Source organism: Malaya genurostris, chromosome 1 (assembly GCF_030247185.1).
Source record: "Malaya genurostris strain Urasoe2022 chromosome 1, Malgen_1.1, whole genome shotgun sequence".
NCBI classification, from domain to species: Eukaryota; Metazoa; Arthropoda; class Insecta; order Diptera; family Culicidae; genus Malaya; species Malaya genurostris.
In genome coordinates, this window is record NC_080570.1 from 2,750,264 (window position 1) to 2,777,537 (window position 27,274).

A 27,274-nucleotide genomic window follows, 5' to 3' on the forward strand; every position below is an offset into this window, starting at 1 on the left:
GTGTAACGTGATTTGCTTGGGAAATGAAACAAAACAAGATGTAATTTGTGGAGAGTTCATTACTTTTACTGTTTGAAATGATTTATGTTTAAATGACAATTTCCAATGCATTTCTATTTTCCATAGCAATTGAAAACCTACCCACAAAAATTTCACAGATTTGTCAGACCTCAAGCATAGGGGTTTCGAAGAAAATTCGGTGTTTTTTTCAACTCCCAGACTTGCTTGCTTCGAATCTCGTTTTATTACAATGGGGTATCATACAGAAAATCACAGCGTTTCTTCTTGTCTCACATTTTTGACAATTTCGTTTTTTTTAAGCACAGACCAACGAATAGATCAGTGCCACATCTCCGTTATATATTTACAAATGTAATGTCTGGAGAAAACGACTAACGTCGACCGTCTGTTGTTCGTCTATATACTGTCTACTGTCGAAAGGACATTTTACCTTTCTTGCGCTTGATTGACAACACTATCACAAACAAAACCGAGAGAGTTTTGTCTCTGTCGTGACGAATTCTACCTTTCTTAACACTAATTAACGAACTTTACTTATAAACGGTTATTAAATTGGTTACATATCATGTATTAACTACGAACTAGCAATTTGATTTCAGTATTTATTTCCTTACACATAGAAGAGTATGGCAAACACAGATGACACTACAGAGGATGGACGATCCGGAGTCTTCGGGACTAGAGAGTGAGAGGATTAGTAGGAGGTGGGTCGGAAGGAGTCGGAAGTGCTTGTCATCCGTTCGTACATTTGCAGCAGACACACGCACACGCACCTAGGACCTAGTGCTCCATGTATACCGTCATGATTCCCATCAGACCGATGCCCAACAGAAGCGCAGCAAACTGTTTGATCGATTCGCGAGGTTCATTTTCACTGAGTAAATCCGGTAGCACCGTCACCAGTGCGATGTGCAGGAAACCTCCGGCCGTAAATGGCATAATCCAGGAAGTACGAGCTTCCATGGCAGTCGTTGCACCACTTCCACCGATCGCTACCAGCGCACCCATCAAACCGGCTCCGGCAGTTAGCAGTTGTGCTTTGGCCGCATCCCATCGGCTGAATCCCGATCGCAGTAGGATAGCAAAGTCACCTACTTCGTGAGGGATTTCGTGCACTGCAAAGAAAAAAAGTCCGTGATAATTCGTGGACAATTTGACAGAAAAAACTTCGTTTAAAACTTGCCCAGTATGGCAAAGGTAGCCAAAACTCCATGTCGGAAGGATATCAAAAACGAACCGGCAACGGCCAATCCGTGGGTGAAGTTATCAATCGAATTCGCCAGCAGATTCAGATAACCAGCCACTTTTTTGGTGGATTCCTTTTTCTCCTCAGACTTCCCCGCAAGAAAGCATCCATTCGGAACATCCTCGATGTCGCAAGCCCCCGTAGTTTGACCGCAGCTTCCAACGAATCCTTCCGGCAGTTTACCCCCACTCTTTCGCAGCAAACACGTTGCAATCTCAACGCACCGCGGCTGCGGATTGTTCTCGTCGGCATTCGTGTAACCGGAGAATATTTTCTCCACGATGGTGAAAATCAGAACACCACCAAGCACCCAAAGACCACTGCGCATCGAGGGATGATCATGAGCCGACTGGGACTGACTGGTCACATCGTTACTCCACGCCTCCGGTAGCAGATGAAGAAACACATCGCCCAGCAATCCACCGACCGCGAAACTTAACAGCACCTTGAGCGATTTGGATTCGGCGGCTGTAAGAAAAGGGAAAGATCAATTAAAATTACAGTTCTGCTACTGACTGGATGACGATGACCGGCCGTTACGATGGAGACAAGATGGTATCTATTATAGCGATTGGATGAGACAATTGTGTTTTATTGCATGCCGCTGTGCTCACGTACGGCCCGATAACGATCGAATCGATAACGAAAACTGATAGTGTAGTAACGAATTCGTTGACTGCCAACATTCTAAACCGAATATACTCAATTAGTGGCATGAAACGCTTGTGCGGAGCCGTGTCTAGTGGAAAGGAAAATGTCCGACGCTCAATAAAATTATCACCTTCCGAACTTTATTGGCTGTTTAACCAGACTAGGCAACAACATCAGATACAGGATTGCTGGATCAATAATAGAATCTGGTCACTTCTTTGGTACTTGAGATCTTACGACTCAAGGCTTATGAGGACAATGTCAGGGCAAACAAACATCAACGAGATGATTATAGTATTATAATCTTCTGATTTAGAAATTATCTGATTCAGTTATCGCCTACTAGTTCCGCTTTGTTGTGTTTGTCCGTTTGACGCTCTTCGTTTTCCTGCTTGGTTATCTCGAATACAATCACCAAGTGCAGCACCACAAAGAACACCATTTTTGTAAATTACATTTTTAATAAAGGGTGATTTTTTAAGAGCTTGAGAACTTTTTTAAACAATAAAACGCATAAAATTTGCAAAATCTCATCGGTTCTTTATTTTAAACGCTAGATTGGTACATGACATTTACTTTTTGAAGATAATTTCATCTGCCACAACGTCGAATTTTCAGTGAATGGGCCCTAGAAAAGTTGGCAGAAAATCCGCTTTTTTATCGACAAATTTTGTTCAGCGATGAGGCTCATTTCTGGTTGAATGGCTACGTAAATAAGCAAAATTGCCGCATTTGGAGTGAAGAGCAACCAGAAGCCGTTCAAGAACTGCCCATGCATCCCGAAAAATGCACTGTTTGGTGTGGTTTGTACGCTGGTGGAATCATTGGACCGTATTTTTTCAAAGATGCTGTTGGACGCAACGTTACAGTGAATGGCGATCGCTATCGTTCGATGCTAACAAACTTTTTGTTGCCAAAAATGGAAGAACTGAACTTGGTTGACATGTGGTTTCAACAAGATGGCGCTACATGCCACACAGCTCGCGATTCTATGGCCATTTTGAGGGAAAACTTCGGAGAACAATTCATCTCAAGAAATGGACCGGTAAGTTGGCCACCAAGATCATGCGATTTGACGCCTTTAGACTATTTTTTGTGGGGCTACGTCAAGTCTAAAGTCTACAGAAATAAGCCAGTAACTATTCCAGCTTTGGAAGACAACATTTCCGAAGAAATTCGGGCTATTCCGGCCGAAATGCTCGAAAAAGTTGCCCAAAATTGGACTTTCCGAATGGACCACCTAAGACGCAGCCGCGGTCAACATTTAAATGAAATTATCTTCAAAAAGTAAATGTCATGTACCAATCTAACGTTTAAAATAAAGAACCGATGAGATTTTGCAAATTTTATGCGTTTTATTGTTTAAAAAAGTTCTCAAGCTCTTAAAAAATCACCCTTTATTACTTTCAATTCTTTTACGTTCCTCTTTACTATTTATCAGGACTGCTACAAGATGGTAGTCGGACGGGGCGAGGTCTTGAGAGTTCGAAGGGTGCGATAATATTTCCTCATTAAAGTCTTTTAATCAGCCCTTCACTAGTTTAGCGGATGTTGGATAGTGTGTTTCCGTGTTTCAAGATAACTTTGCCATCTCTTCGAGCCCATTACGGCCGATTTTCGAACAGACGCTTTTTTGCATTTGATAATTTATTTTTGGTAGCGATTCCGTTTCACCTAATTTTAAGAACACGTAGCGCACACTACACCACACTAGTCTTGCTATCGATGGTACAGTGTTATACCAGGTGAAAACCATGATTCTTTTTCGATTTGAACTCTCAAAATAAATCCATTCAAAATTCAAAATCAAATGTGTCTGAAATGTGGAAATCAAAAAAGAAATCTCCAGTGGTATCTCGTTCTCATGTGCACCTCGTGTACTGCACAACCGGCTAAATTCAAGGAATTAGCTGTATCCCTATCCGCATTCAATCATTTTTTAGTTTCTCAATTTAATTGATGGTTAGATAGTATCGAATATAAAATAATGAGCGATTTTGTTCACAGTATAATATGCACCAATTCACCCTAGCGCTTTGCTGGTCAATAGCAACCAAACGATCTTTTCATATCGCATTGCCGTAGCCAGTGCGTGGCGCTCTGAACTTGAGCTTTTTGCCTTGTGCACCTAAATTGCGTGTATTAACGCACATCTCATATACATCTCTTGTCGCTGTGTTAGTGTCTTTTACGTGCACATGAGTTACTGATCAGTTTCAAAAGAAGGAATTACTCAACTCAGCTCTGAGATTTGTTGTCCTATCTGTCACGTTTGGCTCTGTGAGAACTTGAATGCGTACCGTTAGGAGAGACTTCAGTGGCTGATGCTTATGACAGTTGAAATTAAATTGATATCTCATTTGAAACGTCGAAGCGGTTTTATTGATAAAGTTTTTGACAAATTTGCTCGACGTACAAGAGCGCTGAAATCTTATATTGTATCGATAATACGAAATAAGTTTAATAAAAAATTCCCATCAAAAATTGTATCATTATTTCATTGTATTGAAAAACACAAGCGAATATCCTTTCCTCAATCGTTAGTTTCCATTTACAATGAACTGTTACAACTGATTTCATACCATACAAGCAGTGCACAACCCACATATTTCGTCACAAGACGCCACTGGAAAACTCATGACGCGTGTTTGTCTTTCTCGTACCTGAGCGGACGGTTTTTATGTTGTAAGTGACTGCGTCATTTCTGCGTTGGAATTTTTAGTCATAATTTTGAAAGCTCATAGCTCAATGATCGGTAGAAGGATTTTTATAATATAAATTTCTTATAGACGATAATCCCATCGACGAAGATTATAGTGGTGGCGATTTTGACGCTACTGGTGGTAAAACCAAGAGGAAGAAAAGTGACGAAGAGGACGAACTTGATGATCGGCTGGAAGATGAGTATTATGATCTAATCGACGAAAATCTTGGCGTAAAAGTGGAACGGAAACGATATAACAAAATATATGCTGCTGTAAATCCAACTTTTCCCCATTATTTTCTGTGCAACGATTGTCGAATAAAGACATATGGGAGAGCAACACAGAAGATCGCACACTTTTGGAATGAAGTGACCAGCAAAATGGTTAAAAGTGTTCTCGCTTCTTAACAACGATTTGCGTTCCCACTGTGCAGCAGTGGAAGTCGTTAGTCGTCATGGGAGGGCTGTGTTTCAAAACACCGCTGCTTAGTTAATTTGTCAAAAATTCATTGGGCTCCAAATGTATCTCCTGATCCCGTCTGAGATCGATTCTTTAATTTTGTTTGGAATCCAATTGAAAATCACCAATAGCAATTTGATACATACAGATCCTATTGTTTAGGCCAATCCAAGGCACTTTTCAGTTCCACAGATCATCATGAAGAACTATTTGAATTTTCTTCATTTCTTACCAAAAACATCGGATTCTTCAAAATGGAAGTAAAAAAAAGTTTGCACCATCACTAACACATTCAATTACGACGGGCAACGCTCACACGCAATGCGAAAAAGGAAGTGTTGATGTGGAACAAATTCTTATACTAGTGTGGGTGTCGTTTCGAAATATAGCGTGCGAGAATGGGGATGTCGGATTTTTCGAATTACTCGAGTAAAATATATATAATCGATAGTAATTTAATCCTTTATCAGAATTATATTATTATTGAACTAATCGATTATGAAGGGAACCGCTCACGTAGAGGCTACACGCCACAGGCCGAAATGTCAGAGATACCAATGGTAACCTTCTCACGAACGAACGTGAGGTGATCGACAGGTGGAAGCAGTACTATGAAGAGAATCTGAATGGCGAAGCACAGGATGCAGAAAACGACACAGGAATCAATCTGGGTGCACGCTCAGCCGACGACAGATTCCCAGCACCTGATCTGACGGAGATAAGTGAGGAGATCGGCAAGCTGAGGAACAACAAAGCCGCGGGCAATGACCAGTTACCAGGCGAGTTGCTCAAACATGCAGGAGAGGCACTGGCTAGAGCGCTGCACTGGATGATTTCCAAGATTTGGGAGGAAGAGATTCTACCGCATGGATGGATGGATGGAGTGGTATGTCCCGTCTACAAAAAGGGCGATAAGCTAGATTGTTGCAATTACCGTTCAATAACATTGCTCAACGCCGCCTACAAGGTTCTCTCCCAAATCCTTTGCCGTCGTCTATCACCAATAGCTAAGGAATTGGTAGGGCCGTACCAAGCGGGATTTACTGGAGCCCGCACCACTACGGATCACATATTCGCGATAAGACAAGTACTCCAGAAGTGTCGTGAATACAACGTACCCACGCATCACCTATTCATTGACTTCAAAGCGGCATACGACACAATCGATCGAGAACAGCTATGGCAGATAATGCACGAATGCGGTTTCCCGGATAAACTGACGCGATTGGTCAAAGCAACGATGGATAGAGTGATGTGCTACGTCCGAGTATCTGGGACGCACTCGAGTCCCTTCGAATCTCGGAGAGGACTACGTCAAGGTGATGGACTTTCTTGTATCTTGTTCAATATTGCCTTGGAAGGTGTGATTCGAAGAGCGAGGATCGACACGAGTGGCACGATCTCCCGAAAGTTCGTACAACTTTTTGGCTTCGCTGACGATATTGATATTGTGACACGTAACTTTGAGAAGATGATGGAAACCTACATCGGACTGAAAGCTGAAGCTAGGCGTATCGGACTGGCCATAAATGCGTCGAAAACAAAATACATGATAGGAAGAGGCTCTAGAGAAGAAACACTATGCCTCCCACTACGAATATTGGTAGACAGTGACGATATCGAGGTGGTTGACGAGTTCGTGTATTTGGGCTCACTGGTGACCGCCGATAATGACACCAGCAGAGAAATTTAAGTCGATTTTAAGTTTATTGAAGGAATGTTGCAGTGCTGTTTCTTTTCTTCCTGTTCTGGCCAGGAAGACTTTATCCTTTATTCCGATTCAGTAAAGAAGCGGAATTATTTTTGAAATTTTCTGAACTTTCGGCTGTATCTAACTTCCATAGATTAGAAATTAGTCTCAAAATTTCTATGTCATTGGTAGTGAATTCATGGTTTTCGGAAAAAAGTATGTTCTGCCACTCTTTTGACTTGAAATACTGCGGTAATCTTTTTTCCAATTGCATAGATGCTTTCGCTATTTCCACCATTTGTTCCTTGAACCGAATATCTAGTGTTCTCTTTGTTTGTCCAAAAACATTTCGAAATTCGTGTCTGTATTGTGACGTTTACATGTTTAAAGTGTTGTGAGATACATAGAGAATGTGTATGGTTGCGTAATATATAGTGGAATTTAATTTCGTTGTGTGTTATCATATTTGATATTGAACTTATTATTATTATTTATGTTTTATTTAGCTCAATTTGAACCTGTTGATATAGTGCTTTATTAGGGAACAGTTTGAGTTTCAGCGAGTCATTGTTATTCGTATTCACGTCAATCCGTTTATGTCTCTGATATTACTCACCCGCTTTTTTTAGATTAAATTTCGAATATTTGCGTTACACTGCGTTGTGATAATGTTCTTGGAAGATTGCATACTGATAGCATCATGTTTTCTACTGATTGAATAATAATAGATGCTAAGGAAATAGTATTCAAAATTAATATCATTCCAACTCAAACTGAACATTTCGATAGTTGCGTGATTATAAACTCAATTGTCTGATGTCCGATAGTACTCATCTTCGTCGATAACTATTTCTAGCCGGAAAACATCCCAAAGTTTTAGAAAAATGGGTTTTCTTAACTTTCTGTGTGATTTTCGGAGTTTTCAAATATTCGGATGATTTCTTCAGAACGATTTCAATTCCTCAGAGCGTTTTTGGCAATCAATTTCAATCTTCAATATAATTTCTTGTGACGGATACGATACCATTTGCTTTAAAGCAATCTTCCTAAATTCTTCAACCATGAATACAAACACCACACACGTCAAAATCATAGCGCTAGTGAAGTGATTTTCAGCAACTGCTTAGAGGCTCAAGTTGAACTGTCAAGTTCAACTCATGCTATCAATTTGAACAGCTTTGCTCTGACGATACTCAAAAACGAAAGGTAAAATGTTACGAAAATATAGTCTTCTTGGTCGAAAAATTCTTTTATCTATAATAACAATGACCAAAACATACTTACGATCCTTAAAATCAGCCGTCGCTTTATCCCCTGCCGGAATCAGCGCCAGTGGTAAGATCCCGCTCAACCCGATCAGGGCCGACCCGAGCAACGAGAAGATCCATGGGGTGTATTCCATCTGTTTGAAATACACCGGCACGTAGTTATCCATCATCTCCCGGTACAGATAGACGAACGTTTCGTCCAACAAACCGGTCGAGATGTTCATGATTCACCGCAACTAGTGGCTTGTTTTATTTTCAGCGCCTCACTTATGTCACCGAGGTTTGCACAATTGTGTTTTCAGTCAGTCTAATAACACTTGATTACGCTCTCAAGTAGGATAAGTTATGTACACTGTTATTCAGAAAAACATATCGCTGTAAAACAATTGCACGTTCTGAAAAGAAAACAAAGTAAACAAGTGCAACATTAACGAAGTGTACTAAACAGTAGAACGCCACAACCTGCGCCGACGAATAGCAAAGCAAGACTAAACATACTGTTCACAGCTGAGCATCTTGCTACTACTATCCACCTTAGACAGTATGTGTGTTTGAGTGCGTTGTGAGCGTGTAGTGCACCTTAACGATTTGTTTATCAGAAAAACTAACGTGTAAAATTAACGTTCGATGGACAATATGATAAGACAAGTAACTCGGCTACAAGTTGAGTTCGGTCGTCTATAGACTATAGTCATAAATGTCATCTTACTCATTATACCATTATTTTCATAGTAGCAGAACTTGTGCTTCAACACCAAACAAACAACTAAGTAGGCGACAACAGCTAAACTGATAACAACACGTTTGCTGTATAGCTCGATTGAAAAACCATTTCACGCATACTGTGACTGTGAAAAAAAAGAGAAAACCACATGGTCGTGAGTAAGTGGCTTCCTTTGTTCGGAACCACTGGAGAATGAAATGGCAGAAAACGTTAGGTTATTTACTCCGTCCAACACTGATAGTTGATTACAACGTAGTGAGAAAAAAAGTGGTTAGCGATGGTTTTGCACTCGACACAAGTTTCCATAACCATCGGGTATGACGTTACATGGTTAATCGCGCACTAGTGGCGCGTGCAAAAATGGTTTGGTACTGGCAGTACCAGCGACAACACGTTCTCGAATAACGTGACCCCCCCATGAGTCACAATTTGACTATTTGAAAAAAAAATTTTTAATTTCAATAGCATAGCAATCAATTCAGGTCAATGACCTTGTAGAAGGTTTGTATCGAGTTCGATCCTAATCGCACTTTTTAATGTGGATATCCTGCATTATCAGTTGCTTGAGTACGATTAGCGGATATTGTAGGAAAGTGCTTGTTATTCAGAACAAAACGATTTACAATGGACAATTCTGTTGCGTTGAGGCTCTGCCAATTCCCTTTGCGCACTTTCAATGAGAATATAATAGAATGTATCCGCACCGGCTGTGTGCTGATATGTCTAGAATTCGTACTAGTCTGAACATTCTTTTCACAAGTGCTGATTTTGTGCTTGTATAGACATACTATTTTGTTCCATTTCATTTGAAATCAAACGGTTATAATAACCGTTTATAATTGAAACCGAAATTGTTGCCCTACTTTCGTGTCGCACTCCTTCTCATCCAGCAATTTCCTCCTTAAAGAAGAATCAACCTATAATGCGACTTATTTTACTAGTCTCCATTCGAAAAACCAGTTTGTGGTAGAGATAGCTCACAACACTATCTATAGACAGACAAGACCTTGAATGTGTACGACCGGGTACGGCGGAGGGAAGTGACCGGAAAACGGCGAATCGAACTACATGATCAAAACACAGCTCAGTTCTTGGAATTTGATAAAAAAAAGACTCCTTACGGTGTCGACAGAAAAAGAAACTGTGACGCAATAATCATTTTCTTGTTTCCATCGATACCCAGTTCAATAATCTATGGCAAGGTCTTTCGTTTTCACTTATTAAAACATAAAAAAAAACTCATGCAAATCGAGTACTCACATATTACACAAAAATTTGTTGATTTCCTTTCCCCTTCCGTGTTGGTCGAATGAAATAGAAAAATTTCTATCAAAAAAAAGAAAACGGCACCAAATCAAAACAAAGAATTTTTCGAGCAGCTGTATCGTAATGCCATGCAAATGTAAGTAGCCTACTGTTTCATGATCGTCATTGAAAAACAAATCAGTAACGCGATTTCACCATCCATCAGCGGTTTGGTTAAACTTCTTTGTAACTTATCCTGGTTAATTCCATCTATTAATCGAATTTACATATTCACGAAACTAACCTGAGCTAATCGACGCAACTCTGTTAGTGCTTCTCTTGAAACTGAACCGATAAAAATGGAGTTCTCGGTACTCTGAAACTGCGAGCAACTATCAAAATGAAATTTGTTTTGACATCATTGCGACAGTCATTCATTTGATCGTTTTATCGTTTCTTTCGTTTTGTTGTATTCCCGTACATGGCAAATCAAGAATACTCATTATATGACAAGTAGGGAAAGGATTGCAAGTTTTTCACTTTTTTGTGACAACGGACAATTAACTCAACTCGATGCCAAGAATTAGGCGCTCTATCAAGTACAATCGTAGTGGGTAATCGGATCGCTCAAAATAACTTCTTTATCGTAGTTATTATTATTAATGGTATATTATTTCACCCCGGTTTTAAACCATAATTGGTCACTCACCATTGCCATTGGTAAGAGCAAATTCAGTTCTATATGGAAGATCTATAATAGAGCAGAAAATGGAACAAGCGTATCCCCAGCAAGCCGTTCTAGTTTTATTTATTCGACCAGTTCTTCTATCAAATTTAAAATTGGTCTACGATGCCGTTCTATTTTTTGTATATTTGAAACACGAGTAAAACACTGCTGGGGCTGCCAGGTTTTCTTGTCATAAAATTCAGATTTAAATTTTGTAACTGACATAAATTATACATCTAGAACTAGAACACTACTGAATATGCCCTAAGGCTGGTATTTTCACATTTCATTTAACAAAAGCAATTTTTTCAATCTTTTGTTTAATTTTTTTTGTTTCCATCGGTCTGAATCAGTTCTGCGAATGGTATGACGGAAGCTCATAGGGACCGCTTACCCTTATCGTAATGAGGATATTCCAAGCGATAACTGGTGGGAAAGTACTCAATGAATATTTAGTTTGTAATAACACATGTTTAGTTAGCCATTCTTCGTCATTTCCACTGAGACACGACAAAAGGGCCTAACTGCAAATGACAGTTTCTCTTTGTTTACTTTTTTTTTCGCGATTTACCGAACTGATTTTATATTTGGCGCTTTACTTTTCGCAAAACTTTCAAGGTAAAACTACAATCTTATGATTTATATTGGAAACTTTAGAGAATTTGCAATAATGGCTCCGTAATAATCAAAAGAGAAAGTAAACAAAGAGAGGCTCTCATTTCCAGTTGGGCCCTTTTGTGGGACGGTCGATTTTATACAATCAGGTTCAAATTCGAATTCAAAGAAAAATCGATTCGAATTCAAAGAAAAATCAACGCAAAATTCTGCCAAATCGCAAAAGAAGAAAAGATCGTATTGACAATTCAGTTCTATCGAATAGCAGCCCTTACACGAGCATTATTTTTGTCATTTTCAATGATGACTAAGTAATGATGTATTTCAAATTTGATAAGCGGCCCTTACACGAGTCATTCAAAATGTCATTACTGAAAAATAATATCATTTGAATGAACGTGTAATGGTGCACTAATGACGAGATTTCTATCAAATTTGAAATACATCATTACTTAGTCATCATTAAAAATGACAAAAATAATGCTCGTGTAAGGGCCGCTATAGAAATCTCGTCATTACTGCACCATTACACGTTCATTAAAATGATATTATTTTTTAATAATGCCATTTTTAATGACTCTTGTAAGGGCCGCTAATTATATCAGCACAATCAGAGTTGCCATGTTATTTTTTTCAAAAATCTATCTCTGACTCAAAAATGTATCTGGATTTATCTGTGTCGAACTATGTGCAAGGAAGTTTTGACCGGGCTTCATTATCCGTGAGTAAAAAAAGGTCTCACCACCTATGTAAAATCAGGCAAAAGATCTGGTTTGTTAGAGTCAGCCCGGTAGAAAGGATAAGGCGTTTCAGGAAGTGCTATCGTAGCCAACATCTGGGGCATTTGGTGGGCAATCAGAGCGCTCAGAGTATGGTAAACAAACAATCGAGCATTTCAAATCGAGTAAAGCCTTAATTTTATTTATCGTAGTGACAATATTCTGATCGATAATTGGTGGGGAAGTGTGGTTAAGGGTACTGTACAAACAATAAGTTAGTAATATCCAAATTTTTGTTAGCCATTCTTCATCATTGTTTTAGTCTTTGCAGGATGCTGACCACAGTTACATGACGTCATAGCAGAGGGCTGGTTAAAGTGTCTGGCGAAGTAAGAAAAATTTAGTAACCTGGCAACGCTGAGCACAATCAACAAAGAGGAATGAAATCATCCCGAATTGAGTTACTTTTTGTTGAGAGTATGTCGACTTTCCAGTTGACTTTTTCGGTGCCCACTAGAAATCAAACTCCCGCCATCATATGATCAACAAACGATAACTTAGGTCCAGTTGGTCTATTATTCTCGGATTGTGCGGTCAATTTTTGATAGTGCGTTCGCTACCGCGTGTGCTTGCTAAGAAGGCACAATTAAACATAAACGTCCGTAAATTGCAAATAACATGTTGATTCGGTGATTTCGATTCCGTTATATTATCTACCTAGTTTTGATGAAAATTTGAAAGTGTTCGCAATAGTGAATAAATGAGTCGTGGTCCCCCGGCATACTGGTGTAATTTGATCCACGTAGGATCTAGTTGCCCTTGAAAAAAAAGCCATCGGTTTTCTGTTGCGCGGTAATCACAAACGACTCCAAATTGTCAACGAAAACGTGTTCAGCTTTTTAAGTTTAATTTTCTTATTTTGGATGTAGAGTTTTTAATTTTTCATTGATTTTCGAGTGATTCTATCAGAATTAAATTTTGGGTCGTTTGCCTTTCGTGTTCCCAGGTTGATTATTATCTGGGATTAGTGGCGTGAAGTGGTGTTCAAAAGAAAAAAAATGTCGAATCTCAAATCGCCTCAATCTCCATCTCGGGCGGATTCAATTCTCTTCGGGTGTAGTGTTGATTCGAGTCCTACAGTGTTCAGCCAAAATTGCGGTGATCTACAATCGGAAGAGTTGAATTGTGCAACCAAATCCGATCTTGCGAGCACTGTGCCGTCAGAACTGGTCCCGAAGAGCCAGACCGTATTTCTTTTGCAAAAAACTTCCACACGTATTCTGGGCTTATCACCGGTGTCGGAGATTGCCGTGACCTTACAGGATTCAACACTAGATACACCGAAATCCGTCCGACCTGTATCGAGTGGTCGCTCCAAATGTATGGATAATGGTGAGTTGCCATTAGGTTAAGGTTAGGTCATTTAATTATTTCAAGGTCACATCAATTGGCTCTATTGCATTTTCAAAACTGACGACAGCAAACTACATGCGATCATATTTTCTGGCAATCAACCTTTTCTCTATCCGTGAATGACAATTACCTAACCTAAATGAAATTGGATGACGTTTGACAGTTATTAGTGATATATGTTGAATTTAATTTGAATGCGTCTTATAAAATAATTGTAATATAACGAGAATAAACCGCTGGAATCGTAAGCCGACTCCGGATGTTATTAAATACCATAAGCCCTTTTATATGAATCTAATTTTGTTACATTTGATAAACCGGTGCAATTTGGATTAGATTTGAGATCGAGTATAGAGATTCTTAACAATCCTCTGCATCATCACTTTTATAATTTAGCCACTGTAATTGCAGAAGTCGTAAAAGGATATTAATAAAATCATATGCGATGATAAAGCCTTTCATTTGAATCAAAGCTTGTGAAAATCGATCCACACATCTCTGAGAATAGTGACAGAGATTGTTTGAAATTGCTCACATCGACGAACTTCGTGGAGACTTATAAATTTTTGTGAAGTAATCAATTGCAATATTTCATAACCACAATTTTCATAAGTTCAAAGCGATATAATCAATCGGTTCTCTGTTGAACCAGTAAATGTATCCAAAATAACTAACTGCGATGTTTTCTTTCATTGAAATAGGAAAATCAGCATGTTTGTTCTCGTTTGCTCCGCCTTATTGGTTGATACTCGCTACGAACGCAGTTCTACGTCCGGGGAGTTTTGTCGGGAATATGACTTACTTTACTATCCTCCTTATCAAAATTTACCCTGTATAAGAGTTAGTAGAACTTAATCGTGAGTATCTATTGTTGGATTTAATGCAGTAATATTTTTTTTTCTCCATATCATCGAAAATATGGTCGTCAATTTTTGATGAAATTTGCAGTAGTATAAAATTACCACAGCTAACTAAAAATTCAAGTTTTGAACGAGCATTAAGGTGAAATTCTGTGCCTGAATAAAACGCGCAAAGTGAATTGAACGAATCATTGCACAAACCCTACACATAGAAATACGGAATATTTTCATTGGTTGAGTGGAATAGGCTTACGACATGTTTTGTTCACTAGTAAAACAGACGTTAACTAAGGACGGTTAAAAATCAGTATATTCAACTGACTAATACGAGTGAGACATATCTGTGCATGTTGTTTAAGACGATCATTTTAGTAATTCAATTTATAATTAAAATGCGAAATTTTTAATTCTTTGTGACAAATCAAAATCTTCGTAAAACTAGAATATATATAAGTATATAAGTGAATAACATTTTACCATTCCTCATGAATTTTTGAAGGAATTAAAGAAATTTTTGTCCACGCTTGGTGACTGGATTTCAATAATTTATATTTTACAATTCATTAATTCGGTTTGTGGAAATTCGTTTAAAACGCTAAGAAATTTGTATTTTCGAGACGGGGTTGGAAAGTAAGTTATAGAAATTAATGTCATAATAATTCTCAACTTAAGTTTAGAAATCCTAGATGACTAAAAACTGCTTTTTCAATTCATGCATAAATTTCAACAATGCATTTAATCGCTCTTGTCCCCCGTAACTTTTTGCTCGCGTGTGTTTCGCCTTATAATTGTACCGTTTCAATTATGCAAGTGACGCATTGCAAGTTTGCAAATTCACACAATCAATCAAATAATACGAACGATTATCGATATTCAGATGTGTGGAAAAGCATGTCAGTTTTGTTCGTATTCACGTCATCCAGTTTTGTCTCTAACATTACTCTACCACTTTTTTTGCATTCATTCGTTCCGCCTCATTTACGCATATGTTAGAATATGTTTGTCGTAAAAAAGTTAAAAGTACTTTAGCATAGATGCACCGTTACAATTCTGGAAAAGAATAAGTGAAAGCTAAGCAACTAATGAGAACGATTTTTGATATTCAGGAAGGAAGTGTGTTAGATTTATTCGCATTCGCTGTATCCAGTTATGTCTCTGACACTATCCACTTCACTTTACAAATTTTCAAAGTAAAATGGTTTTAATGCTAATTTTTGAAGTTTTTTTTATGTTAAATTTCTCCTGATGTCAAGTGTCTTAGAAATACATGAAACGCCGAGATTTGGATGAGAGAAACAAATCACTCTTGGACTTTTGAGTCCCCGAGTGGGATCTTTTTCGAGATAATACCAAATCAAGACGATTTCCGCATTTCTCAGCCATTTGGTTTCAACAAAATTTTGTTCAATTTCGGAATTTCAATTCGGATATCCCACCGGAAATTCGTTTGATTTTTATAACATGAAAATAATAAATGTTTCCAAAAAAACTTTTAAAGTGTTTCAGTATCAAAATATTTAAATTTCAAATTAATCGGAGAGATAAAAAGGTGTTATCTCGCTGATAGATGGATTAACACTATTTCTTCCGGCAGATAAGATCGTGAGATTAGTATAAACTAGGATGGAGGTTAATATACGACAAAATATTAAAAAAAGGCCAAATGATAAACGATCTCAACGATCTGAGGGGAGCGTGCCACTTGAGCCAATTTGTTCTGGTTCTGATTCAAATTCGTTTTCGTCGATCAGTTTGCAAAAAAGCTTCTGATCTGGTTAGGTACTTGCAGCTGCGGACAAAAACTCCGGTTTTCGTGACGATTAAGATTTTGTTTGCATGTACAAGTAAAAGTAATTCAGGATGCGACACATGTTCAAGAGATAATGGAACAAAATGGTTTCCCAGATTAGTAAGAAGAGTATTCGAAATGTGATATTGAAAGGAAAATTTCGAGATTTCAGCAAAACCAAATCAGAGTATTTCTGGTTTTTCATTAAAAGAGCGGTAAAAAGCCTTTATTTTGAATACTCAACGTTCTTATTTCATTAATATGAATCCTAGATAAATCAGTAATACATGACTTAAGCTTCAGAGTAACCGTAAATTTGTAAAAGCTGTGGTTTTGAATAAGAAAAAATGTTGCTACATTGCTGCTTTCAAAACCCCTTTTTAGATAGATTGAATATTTATTCAAGAAACTAGAATGATATAATGATATCAATGTTCGATAACCTTTCTAATCAAAATAATAAAAAAAGTGTAAATGGCAATATTGCTTAATTATTGTTGTCGTTATATGGCTCAAATTGTCTATACTCAACTATTAATTAGAAATCTCAACAGTTCTGGCTATTATTTGCATTCAAACGCAAAAGGCACCTTATGGTCGAGATAGGTGCATTCATCATAGCTGCAAAAAATCACTTAACCCTCAAATGCGCAATCTTTTAAATCAGCATACCGGAATCGCTTCAAACTTCGTTTTTACGCATTACACGCAAAGTCATATCGAAACATATTATGAAAAACATTGCCTTGCGCATTTAAGAGTTAATATTACGTGCTTTCCAACTGAAGAAGGAGAAGTGCGGCTTGTCTAATTTTATCTTTTCGTGCTAAACTCTCGTTATTAAAACTTTTTCTCTTAGTTGCTTTTGTTCAAGAAAATACGCTGATTATTCAATACTTTTCTACCTCAACATGAATTCAGCAGTCGAATCGACTTCGAGATGTGAACCGTTTTGTAGGCCACAGATTGCATGCAATGCTCAACGTTTCTAGTTGACGTCCAGATGGTGCGTGAGTGGTGGTTTTTTTTTCTTATGCTTTCTTCTGGTCAATTATTCTCTCAAGACGGAATACGATTTTATTTATGGAGCTTTTTTCGAAAGCGGTTGTCTGAGAATTTCATTTTCGTTCGAATTGGTTTGTTACATGCTAATCGTGCATAAAAATAATATGAAAATCATCCATCAATTCTAATATCTATGCTTGCGGTCGCTTAGTCGTATATATGAACTAATCGCTACTAATTTTTCACAGATTTAGAATCCAGAAGAATTTTGCGTTTGGGTTGAGTTAAAATTTTATCAAAAAAAGTTATTGTTCATCTGGTTTATGCAAATTTATTTTTCAAAAAAGCTATAGACATTTATTGATAACTTATCCCAAAGTTAACGAAATCGTTTCAAAAGTTATGAATTAAAAAAAAATGTGAAAAAAATCGAAAAAATAACGATTTTTGATTCACCCTAATATGCAAATGTTCATCCTAGTGACAAAATAAAAATATACGAGTTTAAAATTTTTCGATTGAGAACGATTCTACCAAATATTACGAAATCCTGAGAGATCGTGTATTATTTTCACATAGAATTACTAAATATATATATTTTTTTCTATTCTAACCTACACACAATCAAATTTGATATAAATTACCTGGTTCATATTTTACTTGGATGATAAACTATATTAAATTTCATAAAAGGCATTTTTATTAAACACATGTACTATTGATTATTCCACAAATTATTTTAAGTTTATTTGCTTCACTTTTTTCAATTAAACGTCAATTTGCTGACTATTGACTGATCTCATAGAAGCATTTGATGTGCTTCAAATTGAAAGAGCAGTCATTAAATTGAAACTCCAATTCCCTTAATGAAACTTGCCCAATGAAAGGAAGAATATTAAACAATGGATATTCTTTCTTGGGTACACAAATCCGCTTCACCACAAGAAGAATCATTACTCTCAGTAATACCAACTCGGTAGAGATGTGTATCTGAACATTTAGTGAGTGGAAATGAGTATGAACCTTACACGAAAGAAATCTCTACTGCCTTCGTCAATATTTTAGGAATAATTGATTCCACCACAGTTTCAAATCATACTCATTCGAATACGCCTTAAAAGTCGCTAAAAGTAAGATCTTTTTCGTAAATTTCATTTTCGACAGCACCACACTTGGCTAAAATGTCCACTTTCCTCATGTCAAGAATGTATCAATGAGCTGATACCTAAACTATTGAAATTAGGTAATTATTATTTAATGCATTTTCATTCCTAGTAATCTGTTTCGGACGAATAGCTTCAGTTGTAATAAGTGTTGGTGATTGCCGAAAACTTGACAGAAGCTGCTCGACATTTATCATTATTGTATACAACATTTTCAATCCGGTAAAAGATGCTAAAAGAACTCGTGTATCTCAATGCATGAACCGTGAGAGAATTTTTCTACATTTCTTCGCTCCACTTCATACTCTAAGTATTAACAGCCCTTAGAAAAAATGTACAGTCTGATAATGATTGGTGCTGTGTGGAATTTCCCAAGAGAGAATCGCAAGTTTACAATTATCGCAGAAAATCGAATGATTCAACTTGATGATTCTCATACTAGGTTGCAATATTTTAAAACCCTTGTGTGGAGCATTCACAGACATTTTCATAGACACAACTTATACAAAGGTTATATGCACATAGTTAGAATAAGCGGCAATAGTAAAATGATTCTATTGCAATTATCCACTGCCCATACAGAATCGGATCGCGAAACGAGAATAAGCGACCGTTTGTTGCTTCAGAGAGAATCCCCACAATCGCTCTCACACTGGTGTCTATTCTATGTTAAATGAACCATGCTGGTTTTTTGTTGCTGCGATGATATCCGTCTCTCTTTGATGGCACTGATTGAATCGTGTGAAGAGTTGCTAGTGAGCGTTCTTTGATACGATAAGAGCCATCCTTGGTTGTAATAGACTTAGTTAAGCAATATGAACGATTGCAGAGACGAATTACGGGGATAACAAAAAAGTGTTATATCATAAGACATTTCTAGCAAATTTTCAAATTTTTATTCCAGCCAAAATATTGGGATGGCATGTCCACTCCAATATTTTTTTGGAGGGGCAAAAAGTGCTTTGCCCCCCCATAGTTGCCGCTCCTGCATACAGGTAATATGATATTCGATCGAAGCCTTTGACATTTGGCCAAGTGTTGTCGTCATGAAAAATAACGGACTCGTTGCTAGTCTTAAATTCTGGTCGTCTCTCTTTCAATCCCCACCTCAAACGAAATATTTCGATATCATCTTGGGCTAAGTATGATCTTGCCCTCGCGAACGCTTCGCTTTGGTCGTTTGGAATAAGTTTTGACATGTACCAGTAACTTCTATGCTTCGAACCATAGAACTGCTGTACCGTTTGAGCAGCCCTGGAAATGCGTTTGAAAGCTGGAGTTGGAAGAGAAAGTGGTATGCTCTTTAAATCAGGGGTGGAAAAAAGCAAATTTTTTGATTCACAGTAAATAAAAATAGTCAGTATTATTATTTCATATCACATATTTATTGTAAATATTATAATGAATTTTGAAATGAATGATTTTTGATATGAAAAATTTTGGTTTTACTTAGAATTTAAAAATGTCTCCAATTTCACAATTTAAAACATAATAGCAATTTTAGTTTTGTTACCCAATTTTTTAATTCACGGTGTTCGGTTTTTTGATTCACAATCGGAAATCTTGATTCACATTTTCATGCGCAAAATGGGCTTATTTCCACCTCTGCTTTAAATATCGAAGATATAATGGTATAAGTGACGTAACCCCCTATGCTTCAGATGACGTCCATGTAGCTCTGTTTTTCTCAAGTACGTGAATTGAATGCATGATAAATGTAATGAGTATGAGTTGTAATTGACTGATTGACGTTTTCGTTCTTCTAGCATGTAATTCTGGCCAGTGTGTAGCGTTTTGAAGGTAATTCATCTCATGGATGAGGTAATAGTCGAGGTCACGTGCACACGTTCGCTTTCAAAACCGTGCGAATTTTGAAAAAAAAAATTTCATCTCTATCTTCCATGCGGTATAAATGGGTATAAGTAGGGCCAGGTACGAAAGAAGTACATGATTTGAAGGAATTACGTAACAAACAGCGAGAGGATAAATCCTTTCTTATATTATAATTTTATCCATTATTTCACATACTTTGTTACTTTTTTTCGTAATAAGGATTAAGATAAAAACACGGAATAAGAACCAATTGGCTCAAGCGGCATGTTTCTTAGGTTATCTGGCCGTGCCGTGACTTCTTATGATTTTCCTAATGGGTAGGGAAGGAAAGAAGGAACATGGAAAGGAGTTTTTAAGTAGGTGCGGTGGAGAAACAACACAAAACAAACAGTAACAAATCGTTCTACAATCTGCAGTTGTTAAAATGCAAATTTATTAAAACCTCCAACCCCCGAGAGGATTTAGAGATTTTACAAAAGCGACATACTTCCGAAAGAATGCAGAACGATTCGCAATATGAATGAGCTGAAGTAAATTCGGTACTCCGTAAGGGATGCCACACAATCCGCCTAAACTATTTAATGTCAGTACAGAAAAGATTCAGCCACTCCAGGAAGAACGATGAACTCCTCTGAATATAGCTTCTTACCACATTGGGTGAGAAACGAAATGAGGTCTTTCAATTTTAGCTCCCCATACACTGTTTCAACCATGTACGGAGAACCAAAAACCCGGATACGTAGTTGCGTCCAAGCGGAACAGTTATATACCAGATGATATGAAGTATGGTAATTGCATTCACACAAATCATATGAATAATATTCAGCACGCTGAATAGTAGCCATGTGATAGTTGAGTTGGCAATGTCCAGTCAGAGCTCTGCTAAAAATGCTTTTGTCTTAGCGCAAGTTTGCAAGCTTCGACAGAAGCTGGCATGTTTGGATGCAGTCTAAAAAAGAATCGGGTGCTTTATCCAAGTAGTTGACAGTGGTGAAGCTGGTGCAGGACCAACGAAATCATTCAGCTCTAGTCAACTCATCAGCCCATTTCCAGTAATACCAGAAGGACATTTGAAATGCTGAGATTTTCGATTTGAACTCGACATACGATTGATTACAAGATTCGACCGCGAATCATGGGATTCTCTGTTGAAGTGTCGATTGTACCCCACAAAGAATTGCTTATATTTCTGTTTCAATTACAGTATAGTATCCACCAAGTTAACTAGACTGCTCTAGTCTTATTTATCGACAGTAGACACCAGCACCAGCACGACCATCCAACATCGTCCGTATAACAAACTTTGTGTTCATCAAATTGAAGAAATTACATAACAAACAACGAGAGGAGGATAAATGGGTGAAATTAACAGATAAGTCTTTTCTTATAGTATAATTTGATTTATTTTGCAATTAGAGTATATTAGGATATCAGAGCTGGAAAATTCAAAAATTTTTTTTTGTTTTTAGTTTTTGGAAGGAAACTAGTATTCATTTGGGCACAATAGCCTAGTCCAAATCAAAAAGTCAACAATGTATATCATCGTCTTCAAGCAACATTTAAAAAAAATGTAAGAATATTAAACCTCGTTGGATGCTTCAACTGTTTTGTTCCAACTTATATATTGCTCACGTCAACAGTAAATTCAAGTTCCAAAAAGTCAACCAACCAGCGGCGAAAAGAACGAGCATGCGGTCAACCCTTCCAGTTGCACTCGTTAGAACATAAATCAGCTTCACCGTGACAATGCACTATAAAAATAGTGCCTGATTGAATGCACCCGGAATATCCGGAGAGCCAATGTGTCAACCCACACCTCGGTTATTGGGAGCGCCAGGAACAGTCACAGTCTCTCTACACAAGTAAAGAGGGCACGTGCGCAGGCAGGAGGGTTCATCAGCTTGCAAAGTAACGTCAAATGAATGAGAAAAGGATTGCTCATCTTCGATTTCATCACGCCTGCCTCTGCCGCACCGGGAATGACTCGGAGAAAATGCGCGACAAAAGAAAAGTGTGCGAAAGGAACAGTGCTATTTTTAGTCGCTAAGCAGGATCAAAACAGGATCCCAAAAGTTCGATTTTGCTTCGAGATAATAAATCCAGTTTGCCAGACTGAAGTAAGGAGGTGAGGAAAATTTTTCCAATTTTCCGGTGACTGGAAACAGTTCTGATCTACCGCCAGCGTACTAACGGTGTCGTTCGCAGTAATAAAATATTAGGGTAAAGATTACTAAGGACCTGCGAGCGAACTGAGAAAAACCAGAGCACCTCGTTGCCGTCCCACTTAACGATTTTCATGTTTTCTGGAAACGTTAGAGCTAAGATAAGGCTCTCAAATATGTTGCGCGAGGGTGGAAGTTAATGCGCTGTTGAGCTGAACTGGATCCGCGTTATTTCACCAAGTAGCTAATGGATTTGGCGCGTGCTAGACGACGATCGTTGGACCACTGCTACGTGCCGGGATCGTTCCGCGTTGCACTATTAATAGCACGAAGGGAAAGCTGTCAGCTGTTGGAATTATTCCGATATTAGCTTGGTCTTCACAATTGTTGGGGTGACGTTTTTCCTTAAGGGAAGCAATGCCGCTATTTCTGACTCACGATCACGCTAGAGTTGAATGTACTTTCCTTCGTCAGTGACGAGAGCGATATGAAACAAATGGAAAATAGGAGGATCATTTGAAGATTAGAATACTTACTAGTAACAGAATTTGAAAACTGTGCATTTTGTAGAGGACTATTATGAAGAACCTTTGAAGAGGAAAGACTGGATTTCGAACTCATTGAAAAAAATCATTACAATGTTGTTTCTGAAAGATTGCAAAGACAGCAGAAAAAAAATCGAGACGACTAACGGCACGGGCAGAACCCGCGAGCGCGCGAGAATGTCCTTAGCCAGCCGTCTGCTACGACTGTCGACACTGCAGGACATGTAAGGGAGGCTAAGAGGAAAACGTAAAACAAATAAGGGCTCACCTGAAAGGGTATATGGGCCCTATGCGTACGTACAGTAAGTCAAACAACCTCGGAAAATAGAAAAGGGTTTCAGTTTTGGCGGTAGCGCACTCATCCTCATGCTGCTTGCATCCGTGAACTGCGATGAAATAGAAGAAAAGTAGAAAATTTAAAGGGACAGATTTTCCTCTTATCATACTTCAAAGTCTCGTTTTTTTTTCGCACATAAGGCGCTAGGGCACCTCAAGGAATACCTTTCTATCTCTGTCTCGCAAGTAGTGCGAAGGAATAGGAAACAGCGCGAAAACGAGTCAGAGAAAAGGGAGATGGATCAGAATCAAGACTTTCTGGTCCTGCAGCAGCAAAGAATAGGGATCCTTTGTGTTTCGTAGGGCATTTAAACTTTTTGTGCAAAGCCGGCGCTGGCGAAAAGTAATTTAAAAGGAAGCAGGATCTTGTTCCTTGATGTGTGTGTGTGTGTGTGTGCTTGTGCAATGAAGTTGTTGGCGCCTTTCGTATTTAGATGTACGGTAAAAGTGCATTCATCTCAACATTCACAATACTGGAAGCGTGAATACGTTAGGAGATTTGCATCGCAATCACATAGTTTTTTTTGGAACGATTTCAAGCTCATCTTGACGGAAGCATGTCTCCCGGTTGTGATTGAACGAAGAAGCTAGTTTGATGCCATTAAATCAGAATGATTCTAATCGCGATCAAAGTTGAAATTACTTTGTATAGTTTTTTGTAGAGTCGAGTGAAACTGCATTATTTTAGGGCTTTTAGATAGATAGATAGATAGATAGATAATGAATATTAAAAAAAATCGAAAAGTTACAAATAACCGTTACAATGAACAAACATTCCCAAATTCTTATAATGTAAGATTTTCGAATAATATCTGAGGTTCCTAGATGAATTCCTTTTGATGAATATTGATCAACAGAGTGTCACCATCTTGGATCTTTTGAAGTTTCAAAAATTGTTTGAAGCAATTCCTGAAATTAACAACAGTAAAGGCGGTAAATCAGGATCAAGTTGCTTTGATTTGAGTTAAACCTTGCAAATGTCTTCGGTACGGCAAACCATTTATTTTGCACGGATGATTAGATCATTTCGACTTAAGTTTGTTTATCAAGAAGAGCGGATGAAATTGACCAATTTTCCCTAGTTTCCAGCTTTTTCTAATTAATGGTCTGAAAAACTCGCTTTGGCTATAACATATTCATCCATAATCTCCGGTTCCGGAGGTACCGGAAATAGTGGTAAAATCACCAAAAAAGATTCAATTTCCCAGAAAAGGTTAAATCGATTTTGATCCGACTTCCTTCCAGTTGCGGGATTTCAGGGTGCACTGAAAGTTTCAAACCGTTATTTAAAGTAACGGTGGGAAATACGTCAAAAACTCTTCAAAACTGGGGTAAAACGGTTTCAATCTTTAGGTCCTCTTAGATGATGGTTAAACGAATCGATGTCTGCCATATCCGTGTCCTGAAGTACTGGAAATAGTGGTCAAAACTATCAAAATGGAACTCACTTCGACTGCTTAGAAATGGCGGAATTCTTTCTGTATATGTTGTCTCATTTTATTTGGCCCACCTGAAAGTTATTGACACGAATTCTATTTGACCATTTCGTCCGGGAATTCAGGATCCTAATAAGAAGAAAATATGTGATCAATGAGACTTTTATTGACTAGCAAGTCAAAGCCATATGGTAACTATTTTTTCTGAAAATTATTTTTGTTATTTCTAAGAAAGTCGAGTTTGTCTTTTTTGTCATCATTTACAAACAAATATTTTGCAATCTACGAAATGAGTCGACATATATGTGGTATATGACACTCGGCCCTGCGATGAGCTCGGCTGAAAAAATAGTCTCTACAACCTTTCTGTGTAAAATATCTAGAAATATATGGCTCGCTAGGTTCGGGATAATATAAACCAATGATTATATGAAAAATTTTCTTGATTGGTTATCATATCAACAATAGACATAATATTTCATATAATCTAAAATCGGATGATATGCCGACCTAAGCATCGAGTTGTGCGTTCAAATGCTATATTAGCAAGTATGCATGCACGAGTTATTTCACGTGGTTGGATCATGTCGTTCAGTTTAAAGTATCCACCAATCTAAAATGCATTGTATTGACAAATATAGATTCAATTGTTTTGAAGCCTCTATTTTAGAGTACAGCATATCTTCGCAATTATGAAGAAATAGAGCACAATCCTTAATTTAAATTTTATTACTTACTAAGTAACATTGAAACAAAGTTTTTTTTGGATTTTTGTTCGATAAAGCATTCCACTAAAATGCTCAACCAACAAAACTGTATTTGTTATTGGTGAGGACAGTAACATAAAAATTTACCAAGCGGACTTGACACGTTCTCATCAGTTCTGGAAAGATTGTGTTAAATTCGTTCTAAACATTATCAGTGTTTCTAGTGCAGAACTAATTTCAAATCAATAAATAGCTGGAAAGAGTTTGTATCTCTCCCAGAGTACACTACTAATCGTAGCTGCTTGTGAGACTAACCATTCCGAGTTCAAAAAGGAGATAGTGCATAACTTATCAACTGTTCTCCAGAAATTTACTTCCCTACTTCGTACCAGAACCGATCAGATAGACCGATAGACCCGATAGACAGTGTTGCATTCCACAATCGTAAATAAAAAAAACGTCTTGGCAGTTGTTAACGCTTACACTCGTGACTCGTTTTCAACGTGTCGTTTCTCTCTGGAACATGGAACATTCCGCTGTTTAGCGTCGTTTGGTTTGGGGTTGACAGTCATTTTCTGCAATTCCGGTCTATCGGTCAGTACAGTGCAGTATCATCTATGAAAATTATATCAACTTTGTTTCCAAATAGCGTTTTTTTTCACGAAATCACATTATTCGTGCATCGTGAATTGAACACAAGCGAAAATAATTACAGTTTCATTTCAATGGGTTGGATCAGACAAATTTTGAAAATTATTTTTCAGTGCACCTATTGGTCGCCAAGTTGAGCACTCAATTAGAGAAATATGTCCTGATCTCGAGTTTTACTTTTTAATTTCACTTTTCGTCTATGGCTCATCATTGCATGGCAGTTCAGGTTGACCTGCTACGCCATTCAGCAGTTCTACATAAGTTGTATTGAATCCCAGTGTCCGAACGTACACGCTCATAAAAAGTTTCTCAGAGTTTGAATACTAGTTACTCAATTTCGAATGATGCAAGGAATCGTCAAAAATTGAGTAATTACCATTAATGATAATGAGTAACTCTAAATTTGAGTTAATCGTAAGAACTCGTTTTTAAGTTACTATTCGTGAGATCAGTCTAAAAGTCGTAATAACCTTTTGTAGCAACAGGCGCCATATGTTATTAGTGGGACAGTGTATTTTTATTTAGTGGGACAGTGTATTTTGGCCCGGGTTGGTTTCTTTGCTTTAGTTAGGTTCGAACGAGCGGTAGCGAGGTCGGACAGCACACGAATCAAATCGATGTGGCGCAGCCGCATTAGATATTTTTTCACTTAGTAAACGGAAAATACCACATACATTTGCTTGGTAGATACACCTATACAATTGCTTAGTGGCTAATCGTCAACAAGTTTCCTTGGGAACTCCATTCTGAGGTTCATGAATCAATCTCATTTGTGTTTATTTTAAATCAATTTCAATTATAATATTAAGACAATTGCAAAAATCGGCGAAATGACCCTTTCGACTAAATGACTCTCGGCGAAATGGCTTTCGGCGAAATGACATTAGGCGAAGTGGCCCATTCGGCGAAATGACTTTCGGCGAAACGGCTTTCGGCGAAATGGTTTTCTTCGAAATGACCCTGATCCTACGCATACATCGTTTCCAGAGGAAAAACTCAAACTTTAGTAACTAAGAAGTTACACTGAAATAGAATTGTTTCACTTTTTCTGCAAATGAGTGAAGTCTTACTTATTTTAAGTACCTTATTTAAGCGTGTAAACAAGCCCTTAGATGACTTGATGATTTAGGTTGAGACGGTCATAGGTCACGAGTGTTGCAGTGACTCACCGTCTGGATTGCCTCCCAATCAGGAATCACATTTGTCTATGTTTGATAATTGTGCCTGGCATATCCGGAGTTAGAATTTATGTATTAGCTATATTTGAACGAACGTTAGCGATTGCAAATATTTTCCCTGGGGAT

General features: G+C 37.8%; 2 protein-coding genes across 4 annotated transcripts in view; one reads left to right on the forward strand and one right to left on the reverse strand.

The window, feature by feature from the left end:
• Positions 1–221: 221 nt before the first annotated feature.
• Positions 222–10,439, reverse strand: LOC131429805 (zinc transporter ZIP13 homolog). Of its 3 annotated transcripts, none has more exons than XM_058594183.1 (5): positions 10,314–10,439; positions 10,025–10,090; positions 8,057–8,435; positions 1,205–1,735; positions 222–1,136 (listed from the first exon to the last, which is right to left on the reverse strand). In XM_058594183.1, the coding sequence occupies exons 3-5, from the start codon at positions 8,262–8,264 to the stop codon at positions 802–804; spliced, it is 1,074 nt and encodes a 357-aa protein (XP_058450166.1). In that variant the 5' UTR covers positions 8,265–8,435; positions 10,025–10,090; positions 10,314–10,439; the 3' UTR covers positions 222–801. The 3 variants fall into 3 exon arrangements, with proteins under 3 accessions (XP_058450166.1, XP_058450177.1, XP_058450184.1); XM_058594194.1 differs by having other exon boundaries at positions 10,180–10,314; XM_058594201.1 differs by lacking the exon at positions 10,025–10,090.
• A 2,267-nt stretch (positions 10,440–12,706) lies between these two features.
• Positions 12,707–27,274, forward strand: part of LOC131429820 (M-phase inducer phosphatase-like) — a 188,959-nt gene continuing 174,391 nt past the window's right edge. The window contains exon 1 of the mRNA XM_058594213.1: positions 12,707–13,462. Within this exon, the coding sequence (XP_058450196.1) occupies positions 13,129–13,462 (334 nt within the window). The 5' untranslated portion in view covers positions 12,707–13,128. The remainder of the gene's footprint in view (positions 13,463–27,274) is intronic.

What these genes read in the sequence shown, in the direction of transcription:
- LOC131429805 (XM_058594201.1), bottom strand. Translation starts at nt 8,264, where the DNA reads ATGAACATCTCGACCGGTTTGTTGGACGAAACGTTCGTCTATCTGTAC. An exon ending in GACGGCTGATTTTAAGGATC is followed by an intron (nt 1,736 to 8,056) that starts GTAAGTATGTTT and finishes CTTTTCTTACAG; the next exon opens with CCGCCGAATCCAAATCGCTC. An exon ending in GGCTACCTTTGCCATACTGG is followed by an intron (nt 1,137 to 1,204) that starts GCAAGTTTTAAA and finishes TTTTCTTTGCAG; the next exon opens with TGCACGAAATCCCTCACGAA.